Source organism: Grammomys surdaster, unplaced genomic scaffold (genome assembly GCF_004785775.1).
Source record: "Grammomys surdaster isolate TR1022 unplaced genomic scaffold, NIH_TR_1.0 126391, whole genome shotgun sequence".
NCBI classification, from domain to species: domain Eukaryota; kingdom Metazoa; phylum Chordata; class Mammalia; order Rodentia; family Muridae; genus Grammomys; species Grammomys surdaster.
In genome coordinates, this window is record NW_021621185.1 from 14,662,502 (window position 1) to 14,675,111 (window position 12,610).

The 12,610-nt window shown below is 42.7% G+C and overlaps 1 protein-coding gene across 2 annotated transcripts in view; it reads right to left on the bottom strand.

Moving 5' to 3' along the window:
• Rasgrf2 (Ras protein specific guanine nucleotide releasing factor 2) overlaps positions 1-12,610 on the bottom strand; it is a 221,661-nt gene that overhangs the window by 117,439 nt on the left and 91,612 nt on the right. For both annotated transcript variants that reach the window (XM_028760160.1, XM_028760159.1), the window contains exons 6-9: positions 11,502-11,581; positions 10,678-10,871; positions 5,674-5,783; positions 4,875-4,993 (exon numbers count right to left, since the gene is read on the bottom strand). In XM_028760160.1, coding sequence (XP_028615993.1) covers positions 4,875-4,993; positions 5,674-5,783; positions 10,678-10,871; positions 11,502-11,581 — 503 coding nt within the window. The remainder of the gene's footprint in view (positions 1-4,874; positions 4,994-5,673; positions 5,784-10,677; positions 10,872-11,501; positions 11,582-12,610) is intronic.

Below are 12,610 nucleotides of genomic sequence, written 5' to 3' on the forward strand. Positions count from 1 at the left end.
TTACAATTCTGCTGAGGACCATGCCCTTGGCAACAAACACAAGGATCTGTTTCCTGAAATACCAAGGACATATTTGCTGAGCCACTGGAACAAATGAATCTCCTCTATTCTAACCGAAGAAACAATGCGTTGTATTTTAAGGGACAAAATGTTCCTACCATTGTTATGAAACGATTTTGATTTGACTCTTCATCTGTAAAGTGGAACATAAGTTTGAAAAAATATGTCAGATCAACTTGGAAGCATTGACGCCATCTATGATCTGATTGGGTACATTTATAAATTGCATTATTATAGTTTGATCAAAGTAAGTAGAATTTATCCTTCCGGAAGCAAACAAAAGTATATTAATAGTTTACATTGTATGTTAAAATAGAGAGTGTAATACATGTATATTTAAAAGTTCATAAATTATGTAATATTGTCAATGCAATTTAATTAAGGACTATCTTAAAGGAAAGCTACTTAAAACTGTATATAAATTAGGTGTGAAACAATGAACCCATTCTGTACTATTGATATGTGCTAATAAAGAGACGGGCAAAAGTGTGTGATTAAGCTGTATGTGTGAGACCTAAACGGAGGGTGGGCCATATCGAGAGCAGAGCTGTGTTCTATGTAGTGTGAGAGATGCACAGACTTCCGCAGTATTTATGGAATGTCGGAGAATGCCTCTAACCACTTGTAGACTACACGCTAATAGAGACAGCCGCACCTGAAAAGAAATTTCCAGTCTAGTAAGTATCAACCACAAAGCATCAAGAGTATTGTAAACACCTTTGCTCTAACTTCTGAAATCACTGCATCCAGTAATATCTGTTTATTCCATCACCCTGTGCAGCCCTACACAGGCTCTCCTGAGCCCACAAGAACCACAAGTTACAAAAGCCATCCTCAAATACTATTAGTGGTATCACCCAGAGAAACAACCTTAGTTTTCCTTCATGTTTTCTGAGTTTCTTAAGTTTTTTTTTTTTTAAGGTAACACAGATAGTTCTACAAGTGAAAAAATACTCATTTTTTATATAAAAAATATATGCCTAAAATGATAAAACTATGTGAGTCACAGAACCCACAAGTTTAACATTAACATATAAATATTCCAAATTCTATCTTCCCATTAACAGAGCTGGGAAGGCATACAGGACCCCAGGCTCCATGATCTCACATCATCTGTTTAGGTGAGTGATTAGGTGGGATGCGTGACAGACAGAAAGTAGGCTTAAAGAATAGCAAGGAAGCAGTCCTGGGGGAGGCTGTGGGAGTGGGAACAAAGGGCCAGGAGAAGGCTCGACTCCGGGAAGGGTTGGACAAGAGGAGAGTGACTGGAGGGGTTGAGGTGGGCGGGAGCAAGCTGACAGACAGCTCATGTGGCAAAGGTTTAAATTGGAGGAGAGGAGGTGTGGAGCCCGCAGAAGGCAGGAAGGTTAGAAAGCCTATGAGCGAGTAATTGCAGCAAAGGACTGGAGCTCGTGGGACGCGGGAGATGGAGTTAAACCCCTCCTGCATTTTACAGATGGAGAAACTGGAGCTTGAGTTGAAGTAACTCTCATAAGGTCACACATAGGTTCAGGGCATAGTCACACAAGGAAGTAGCAATGGGAAGGACTAAGACAGGGATGGTGTCACCTATATCCCAGATTGCCCAACGCATGAGGTCAGGTTAGTCAGAGCCGAATGGAAAGAGGACACCAGTGTCTTGGTGGACAAATGGGGATCACAAGTCCATTTCCAGAAAAGCTGTAACCAGGTCAGTGAAAACTCTATAATAATGTGTCCGTTGGCACATTTAAAGGCAATTTAAGTAATTTTCTAAGTCAGAAATTACAAAATTTATGGTTAGCACATCTATTAGCAATTATTGTGAATTTCAGCTTTGAGGTTTAAAGGAAAGTGTCCTTGGCAACCATACAGTAATATGATAAACTCTAACTGTTCAGCGAACAGGAAACTATCTACATAAAATGAGAACAGAAATCTATTCAACTAAATTAAAATCGAATGATCTCAAGACTCTTTGGTTTATAAAATAGAATGCTTGAAAAATGTGTCCTAAGTTGTTTTTGTCACATTTCATCTGTTTGACACATTTCACCATGGCCATGTGACTTTCAGAAAAATTCCTTTCTAGCTAATGCAAATTAAACAAATAATTGGTATTATAGAAATGATTACTGTACCCTCTCTATCAGACCACTACTGTGCCTTTGTCCTTAGCATCCCAAATCCTGGGTTTCTAACAACTGAGGTCAACTGTGGAAGACTTCTTATCCTTCTACCACTAATGCCCACAGAATGGCCTCTCAGACTGGCCAATGCCTCTGTTCTGAGTTCTGCTCACCAGTGAATGTGTGAATAGAATCTTCTAGGCCTTGAGCTTGGAATCTGAGATGGTGAAGCCCTCATGTTCTCTGCTGTACATCCTTACTCTAGGGAGACCTTACTGAGGACTTGGGGGATTTATTTTTCTTGGAAATCATATAAAGTTGAAAGTAGATGTGTACAGATGCAAACACTCATATATTGAAATAAACCTTATATCACCCATTGGAGTAATTAATAAAAATACTAGAATACCATTAGAGATACATTGTAGTCAGCTTAGTGGGAAATAAAAACTCTTGTAGTTTAATTAATCATACTTTTAAAAATGTGTTTTGTTGGTGTTAAAGCCTGTTAAGAATATTTAGTAAAAGTGCTAATAGGAGAAATTAAAGAACAGTGCAAACTTTTCCAATTATAATCATTACTATCCAACTTCAGATGAAGTTCTAATGTTTAGAAACAACCTCTGTTGAATAACTCCTAAGCAGACTAAGCAGGTCAAACACACAGCAAGACTTCTGTGAAGCACTTGATTATACAGACTTTGCCATAATAACAATATCCAGGGTAGTCATGGCTGACCCTGCCTTAGCTGTGTGAGATATAACAGAATAAGTAACATTCAGACGTGGCTTCAAGGGAGAAGCGGGATATGATTTTTTACTTCTAAAGGTCCAATAAAAAATGTGACTTGTTCAATGTATGTGGCCCCCAAATGTGTCTCATTACTTGTGTGTGTGTGTGTGTGTGTGTGTGCATGCGTGTATGTGTGTGTGTGAGAGAGGGGGGAGTTCAGACTCAAAGAAATATAAGTTTTATAAATACATTCAGTGCTTGTGGGTAATAATATTGCTCAATCAAAAGTACATTCAGAAATTGTATGCAAGTTACAGAAAGGTTTCCATCCATTATTAGATCTAAAGTACATGTCAATTATGAGACTTTTTAGAGAACCCAAAATACAGAAAAATATAAAATAAACAGCTCATAATCACAACTTTAATCAATAAGCTACCGAGTGTCCCCTTTCCCAGTGGTTTTAATACAACAAGGTGAGGCACAGAGGAGTCTGGAATTCTGCCTTTCAGACCTTGCAGTTCCTGGGAGAGGGACCCATGCAGATAGATACCTCACACAAAAGGACAGAATCCCTGCTCTATGAGCAGAGTACCTTGGACAGAGAGGATAGTCAACTCAGGACTTACTTGACCTGAACTTGCTAGGTCAAGTAGACCTTTCATAGGCACAAAAGGGATGGAGTAGAGCTTTCTCACTCCTAGGTAGAAGATGGTCAGCATCATTGAAGGGACAGGCAGGCAGTGTACCATGAGGCAGAAAGTCAGCCATCATAGGGACACAGTCTGCAATAGGTAAGGAATCGGAAAGGCCTGGTGATGTCAATATTGTATTCAATCTGCTCTGACCTTAAGAAAAGTTAGAATGTGGTGTCAAAAATTGGAAAAGGAGTAATTTCTAAAATATGCTTCCCAACGTTAGCATATTTGTAGTGTCTCTCCCTGAAAATAAATAACAGAAAACAGAATGGTGTGTGCTAAGCTTTTTAAGTATTCTAAGCAAATAATAATAATAATGTGGACTGCATAATATCTTATTTGATGAGGTAAAACATATTCTAGGCAGCATTATGGAAAGAAACAGTAATAGCTTCAAATAATGTTGGCACACCATGTCCAGAAACAGCATTCATGATTAATTCAAGTTCCAAATTTTTTCGATCCATACTAATTTCTAAACTATAAAGATATGCTGCAGACCACACTGATTGCTCAGAGCCAGCTCATGGCGCATGCTCTGCTCTCCTCCCCCAAGACACCTAAGCACTTGGAGGTATCTTGGGGTGTGGCTAACTTCTTGCACTTTGAAACAAGAGCTGAGGAAGGATATGGATCATCAGGCTGGTCCTTCTCCAACGCTTGTGACAGAACCTTATCTCTACAAAAGCCTAATTAATCAGATGTTGCCCCTCACAACACATACAGAATAGCTACACCATTTCCAAAGCCTAACAGGAACCACTCTGTCGGGTAACTGGAGTTTCCGATTGGATCATATCATATCACGTGATAGCACGTGACACTGACTCAGAAAAGGGAGTGAGAGTAAGCTGTTTTCACTTCGGACGTTGTCCCTGCTCTTATGTGCAAGAGTTTTGAGGAATGCCACGTTCTCCTGAGCCTTTGCCTGGCTATCATCATCACCTGGCGCTGCCCTTCTAATTGGCTAGACAGACCTGTCCTCCTTGGAGCTGTAGAGAATGTCTGGTCCACTGAGGAGGAGAGTCCAGCCACAGTGTGATTTACTGTGGCACCTGTGATTTACTAATAATGTGTTGTTGTTTTACATGGCCCCTGAAAAGAAATAGTACAGAGGTGGGCCTTAACTGCAGCCTTAGTCAAGGCCACAGAAGTGTACTGCATGAACTGCACCAAGCACACAGGCCCGCTTCAGAACGTGTCCCTACATCTGCCAGAGATACTGTGAAAGACACCCAGATCTCATAAGGAGAGGGTCTGATCAGCAGGTCTTACCTTGTCGGATGAAAGTTTGGCTGGTGTCCAGCAAAATGTCGCAGCCCTCCACAATCATCCTCTCGATGGCAAGGTTTTTCCGGATGTTCTCAGTGTCACTGACTTCATCATGCATCACTCTGTCAGACACAGTGGAGACAGGAGAGAGGACGAGACAGTAGTTACTGCTCTAAAGAGAGCCACCTGAATGGATCTAGCTGAGACAGGAAGATAAGACTGATCTCCAGGCTTCAGCCCGTCACAGCCCAAAGCAAGGCCACACTGTGTGAGCTCATTGCAAAAGGTAAGCGGACCAGCCATCAGCGAGTGGCAAAGATTGCTTTGGATGCAGCAGGAAAGAGCCCAGCATTCTACAGATGGCTCTCTTCCTTGACATTGAAGTGTCACTCCTTGAGGGCACTAAGTTAGAGACTGCTATACTACTGTCCCTTTAATCTGAACGGTATTGATGACAAACAACCTGCCTGTTCTCCAGCTTCTCACAAATCTGAATGCAGCAGAAAGTCATTTTTCTATTTCAATGGAAACAGGACAGAGAACATTTGTAAACGTAACCACAATATTCCTGATCTCAACTATATAAATTCCCATGCTATGAGAACTTTCCGAAGACATATTTCTTGACTAAAATGAATGTGCATGGTAATTCAGCACCATCTCTTTCACTGTACGATTAAAGCAAAATGTTGCATCCATCACTTGCTTCCTCTCCCTTGAAACTCACATAACCCTGGCTTCCACAGGAGGCTACCATGCTCTTTCCACCATTCTGAACACTTTCCACTAGTTCTCTGCATACCTGGACAGCTCCTCCAGCTTTGACTTAGCGAATTCCAGACTTTTCCTCTCCACGTGTTCATGAGGGGTGTGAGCCAGGAGTTCATGTAGCGTGATGATATACCTGGGAATCTAAATACATTCACAGGTGAGTGTGAACAAGAGGTCCAAGACAGGGGGCCCTCTCTACAGGGTCATCATCCTCAGGTAGCTCAGCCCTACCCTTATAATTCATGGTTTTACTGCTTTTTAAAGCAATCCATAAGTATTAGCCATGCTTCAAACCTCATGCACCAAGAAAGTCTAAACCAAAAAAAAAAAAAAAAAAAAAAGCAAGAAAAGTTGGTTATAAAGGAAGAAGCCTCGTATAAAGGAGCCATTGTTTAAGTTTGTACACCACCACACATATTTGAATCAAGGTTTCTGCAGACCGAGTCATAGGGAAACAAACATGGCCGCCATCGAGCCACTTGAATCTATTTATAAAGGCATTCGGACTATTTATATACTTATTTAAAGCTTGACAATCCTGACAATGCTCTCTTTAACAACATGAATCAGGAAGGATATTCTGATCCTGTTTTGTCAAACTTCACCCTCTGACAGTGAAAGTGTTGGTTGACTAGGCTGTTTATTTGTGCTTCCATTAGAAACAGTTTCTGTTAAATGGCAAAATTTCACCAGCCATACGATAATCTAGAAAGCCAGAGAAATGGTTTAACTCAAGTTACAGAGACTCAACAAATCTTTCTCTCTTGTGGTCACAAAACAACCTCTTGGAAAGCAGGAAGTTAGGTTTAAGGGTGTGTGTGAACAGCTGCCCCCATTACACAGTTTTCTGTGGACCTGGGATCGCTCTGGGCTTCATGGGCATGTCCACTAAGCAAGTTCTCCGCTTGGCAGGGAAGGAAATAAACTACAGTGAGGTCCAGAAACTTATCTAAAGTGACCTCCCAGGAGGTGGTAGAACAAATTTAGATCTCCCCTGGAATCCAGGGTCCTTGGTTTTCATCTGCACTTGAAAGAACCTCTAAGAATAGGACAGAAAAGCAGCTCTCCAGAGTTCTGTGGGGAGGCCTTCCCTCTGTCCTTAGAGATGGTGGCCCTGTCTGTAGATGAGCCTTTGCTCATCACCTATGTGACCATCATGGGGCTATTTTCTGTTCACTCATGGGTGTCTCCCTTGATGCAGTTACACAGACAACAGTCACTGTTAGCACAGGTATTGACTGCAGCTTAACGGTCGAGTGCAGGTCTTAGGAAATATAGGCCGATCCCTTGGTCAGAGAAGGGTGAGAAATAGGAGACTGTAGGATGGACGAAGAAAGATTTCTGCCTCTGTTCTATAAACGTCACACCAGAGCACCCTTTAATACTTGTCTATGTGGACAAGAATCCTGGGATCTAGGTGTTCTTCTGTTGGCACAGTCCCACCATGGTTAAGACGATGGTAAAATCAAGCAATCAACGGCTAATATGTCCAATTTTTCCTAACCAGAGTCAGGAGTGGGAGGGCCTCACTACTTCCTATGCACTGAAACCCCACAAAACTATGTTTAGTAGATAGCCTCCCGCTCCTCCTCCATCAGTCAAAGCTAGTTTAAAGAGCTCTCTGGCGAAGGTTCAAGTGAATGGAGCCGAATTCGGTAACTGGCCCCCTCTACGCACTGCTACAGGAACAAAGAAATGCTAGCTCCTGCTGAAGGAAGATAGCGGAGGCTCTGCTGAGAAGTTACTCTGCAAAGAGTTCGTCTGTGGTGTCAAGAGCTCACTGCAGAGCCTCCTAGTCACCTAACTATCACAGCAGCTATTGAAATGAGTCTTATTTCTCCTTTCAGTAAAGGGATAAATCCTTGTCTCCTTATACACTTGAATTAGCTTGCTCTCCTGTTTTAGTTAATAGCTGGATGGAACAGCGAGTGACTACTTCTTGGAGTGCACCTCACAGCGTCGTTCTTGGAGCAGATGCTGTGACTGGCTTACCTGTGGACTTTCAACACATGCACATTCAAATAAGCACAAGAACACCAGAAGGCAGCTCAAACAATACCAACCGAGCCACTATATTGGCTAAATTAAAAACTTAATGACTCTTTTATTTCTATAATAAATTATTTGATAACAATAGAACTTACTAGGTCTGACTACTATCATCCCAATTCTATAATCTCTCCTTGTTTTGATAGTTCAAGGCAGCAACTGACTTGACAAATAACAAAAAAGTCAGGGGTGGAGACCAGAAGCAGAGCATTTGCTTGGTATGTGGGAGGTCTTGGGCTAAGTCCCCAAAACAAAAGTGGGGGAGGGGCATAATAGCATCACTCTGTCACCTTCTCTCTTCCATCATAAAAAGCTACAGACTAAAAGCTCTCAACTCTAATCCCCTCTGCTCCTCCTTCTGTCCCAGCACCAGTCTCTGCCTCCATAGTTAAGCCCATGAAACAGTTTAGGCCAAGGTCCTCTGGCCCTGTTAAGGACGGTCACATCTTCCACTGTTGCCAGGGCATGGGGGTGTGTCTAGCACAACCAAGGAACAGGGTCAAGGCATGAAAGGACTACTGCAGTTTACTGTATGCAAGCTGCATCCCAGATCCTCTGAGGGAGCAAACACCATCATGGCTACTTTGTCCAGTAGGCAAGGAACACTAGGATTGGACGAGCCCAGTAAAAATAAAAACTTTCAAATTTCTGGAAAAAAGTATTTCTAATTGTTTCAGATGGTTTTTCCTTCACGAGACCCCAGGAGAAGAAGTCTACGGGCAGACTCAAAAAAAAAAAAAAAAAAACATGGCCCATGGGCAGCAATCTCTAATAATTTCTCTTCTTGGATTCTTAAAAAACAAAAACAAAAACAAAAACAAAAACAAAAACTTGCATCTGTTTATCTCTTGAAATTGGAGTAATTCTGGCTGAATTCTACGAGTTTCAAGATACTTCCAGACAAATAGGCCTCAAGAGCTTCAGTTTTGGGCCACCTCACCGTGGAAGAAATCAAAGATCCTCAATATCTGATTCCTCAACAAAATTTTAGGGTTTAGAGCTACCACAGTCTGTGGCTGAGGATGAAGTTCTAGATAACCCTAGACTCCTTAGCATATGGCGTTGTTTCCCAACCTGAGCTGTCTATCTGTGTGAGAGACCTGAAGCACTTGGGGATAACCAGAGCTCAGCTGCCCCTGTGCACTGTGACAGTTTCAATGAGAGAAGGCTAAGTAAGACACAAAGTCCCACCAACACTCCAGAAGCCACGCTCTTCTCGGACATGATGGGAATGCTTCCAAGTGAATCAAGTGCTTAGTTATGGCTGCTGGGCTTAAACTCTGCAGGACAAAGGAAGGGAGGGTGGTGGAAGGTCCCACCGAGGCTCTACACTCAACTGCATTGGGGTGCCCTGTCCATAGCTCAGGTAAAGTTCTGCCATTTCAAACCCTGAGAGGATCATGCCTTGGGGAATTAAAAGGCGTATGGAAGGGACTTTGAGAATCAGCAGCTTCATGAGCCTTTAACTTTGTGTCCACGTAACCTGGATGCAGTTTGGTACTGAGTCCTAACCTAGAAGTCACATCTGAAACTGCAAATAGCATCACAGAAGAGCAATGTATTCATGAAGCACTTCACTGTCACCAAAACATGAAATCTCATATATGTACAGAATACAATAAAAGCTTTTCTTCTTGGGAAGTATTTCCTCAGAGAGGGAAGAATTCAAGCAAAATAGTTCAATTATTATAATAATTATTAAGTTTTACTACACTTAAGTGTTTTCAAATGCAGCATTCTTGTTTTTAAAACCATTTAATATATATGATACTATATATATGTGCACCTTATTTGCTCATACATACACACCCACACACATACACACACACACACATACATACACACCCACACCCACCCACACACACACACATACATATATATATATTTATTATTATTATTATTACAAAATTTCAATACTTAAGTGTTTTCAAATGCAGCCTTTTGGTTTTTAAAATTCTTACTGAACTACCACCATCACTTCCAAGGTTCCAAATAGTACTGACAAACTTTAAGACAAACAATTATGGACCACAGACATTTTTTTCCTCTCTGAGGTTTCAAAATGGTTATCCGGGGTCAAGGCTGCCTGCCGAGAGGACAAAGTGCTCCACAGTAACTATGACACACATGAGCAGAAGAATCACTTTAACACATGACAATTTGGAGGCCTCCCCACAAGCCCCATAAATTCCACAACAGGAACATTCAATGCCTTTCCAAGAGAACAGAATCCACCGTTTCCAAAAGAGTAGGTAACTCCATGCCCATTTTGGCCTCTGTGGGACTCCCTCACGGTAGAGCATGTCAAGAAAGAGCCCTGAAGGCAGGAAAGATCACACATGTGCTTCATACTGTAGGCCTCCATAGTCCCCAAGAGAGAACACCAGGGTACAGCCTGCCTTAAGAAGGGCCACATGACCAGGCCCCCACAACATCCAGGTCTAGCCAGAGCCTTCTGGCCTGGCCTTGGGGGTCTCCACAGTTAAGAAGGCCTTGTTTTGTTCTCCAAAGCTCCAGCCAAAAGAAACTCAACAGTAATCCTGCTGCAGCCAGGGTGGAAGAATTGGAAAGAGAGAGACTTCCCAGCAGCCACTCCAATCCCCCGAGAACCCTTTGCATAACCAGCATAAACTAGTGTATCTGCACAGAATCCTATTTCTGTGAGCCTAATAATATTTTTAAACATGCTGGAGGTGGAACTCCATGAAAGAGGTCTGTGTGGAATCACTCTATAAAGAGAATTTGCTGCTTAAAAAAAACCATTCCTAAATTATTTGCTTCAAAAGATGCTTGCTTTCTGGGCTGGAGAAGTAGCTCCTGGGTAGAATGTTTGCTTAGCATGCTCAAAGCACTGGGTTCAATCCCCAGCACTAGGAAAATGCCAAAATATCGTTTCTTATATACACAGGACAAATAATTGATGGCATATAGTTGGTAGCGCTGTGCTAGAACCAAGGACTTAGAAGGTGCATCCCAAGTGATTTACCTGAAACATTGGGTAGGTCAAGAAGGTCTCCAGCATCCTTCCCTCACAGGCAGGGTTGGCTTCATACTGTTTTAAGAGCTTGTCAAAGTCTCTGTTTTGCTTACAGTTGGCAAGTACTTGGAGGCTGTACTGGTGATTACGTACAAATTCTTGATAAATGTTCAGCATAGGCAGCAAAATATCAAACAGATCCGCTGGAAAAGAGAAGGAAGCATGGCTATTTCCCTTATGCTTGGTGAGTCACTGTAAAAAGTACCTCCCAGCACCATATGGCTCAGGATCGTAGTTGTCTTGCCTAGGGGACAAATTGGGTAGAATTTGCCCTGCAGAATAATGTGACTCCAGCCCCATACTACCTATGACAGACCAAGAAAAGCATCAACAGGTAACTACTGAGATGTGGCCTAGTACAGCAAGATGGATTCCCAGTGACTGAGTGTCAGCAGTGAAGTTTACATAGTCAAGGCTGAATAACACATAGTATACTCTTCTCTTTTTTATTGGTTGTTTTGTTTATTGGCATTTTGAATGTTATCACTCTTCCCAGTTTCCTCTCCACAAAATCCTTATCCCCTATGCCCTCCCCTTGCCTCTATGAGGGTGCTCCCCAACCCACCCACCCACTCCTGCCTTAGCTCCCTGGCACTCCCCTCCCCTGGGTCATGGAGCCTCCATAGGACCAAGGTGCTCCCCTCCCAGTGAGAGCCAATAAGGCCATCCTCTGCTACATATGCAGCTGGAGCCATGGGTCCCTCCATATGGACTCTTTGGTTGGTGATTTAGTCCCTTAGGGGGAACCTACATCCTTAAAAAGAGTGACTTACCTAAAACCAAACTAGGCCAATTTGCCAGCCTTGCCTTTAGACCTTGATGGAATATTTCATGAAGAAACATGATTGTTTCACTATAAAAAAATTAGAAAAACAATACCGTTTAGTAACATAGGAATCTGTTCTGTGAGGAGCCCAACGTATGCTTATACATGACATCCTGGCCTCACAGGCTCTCCAAACGATGCACTCCATGATAGCATGGACTATGTGCCTGCCTCCTGCAGCAATTTCTCTTCTAGCCTCAGAAATCCAAAGGAAACAAAGATGAACCCCAAAGTCCGACGGTTAGGAAGCTCCTTATTGGTTTCTGGATCACATCTGTGGTCCTGTGCTCTAAATGCAACACTTCCAAGAGAGCGTTACTCCCCTAGCTCTTCTGACAAATTCTAAGGAAGGATTTCCTCTACTAAGAGGACTGCTCTTTGCTACACTGAAACCTAGCAAGCAGATACATTTACCTTCCTATGTTGGTGCCTGAGTTCGAAAACAAGGGAAACAAATGTTGTACAGAATTGGGAGCAATATATTTTTCGTAAGTCTAAGCTCTGCTGAAATTCAAGATAATTGGCCTGCTTGGGCTTCATTTCAAAGACAAGGGAATCTGAACCGCAGCCAGGACAACAAACACAAACACCATGTATGGCTACCCACTAAAAATGAACGCCTTCCCTTCTCCACCTAGCGGGGGTGGGGTGGGGGGGGAGTGGGGGAGGGGGAGATGGTAAACAGTGGCCAGTCTGCATGAAGAGCTCAGCTTCCAATCGCAAGGCCTAGCCTAACATTCACATTCTGAAGGTAAACAGTGTTCGCCTGGCCTTTCATCATCTGCATTAAGCAGTCCGCTGCCTAAAGCCAAGGGCCACAAGCATGGGTGTCCACTATCAGAGGGTGCAGTTCACAGTCCTTCCCACTCCTCATCCACACATGTTTGGATAACGGTGGTCAAAATGCTAACCTCACTGCCTGAGAGAGACTGAGAGAGAGCAACTTTAAAGTACTCCCCTAACACCCCAAACACACACACACACACACACACACACACACACAGAGAGAGAGAGAGAGAGAGAGAGAGAGAGAGAGAGAGAGAGAGAGAGAGAGAG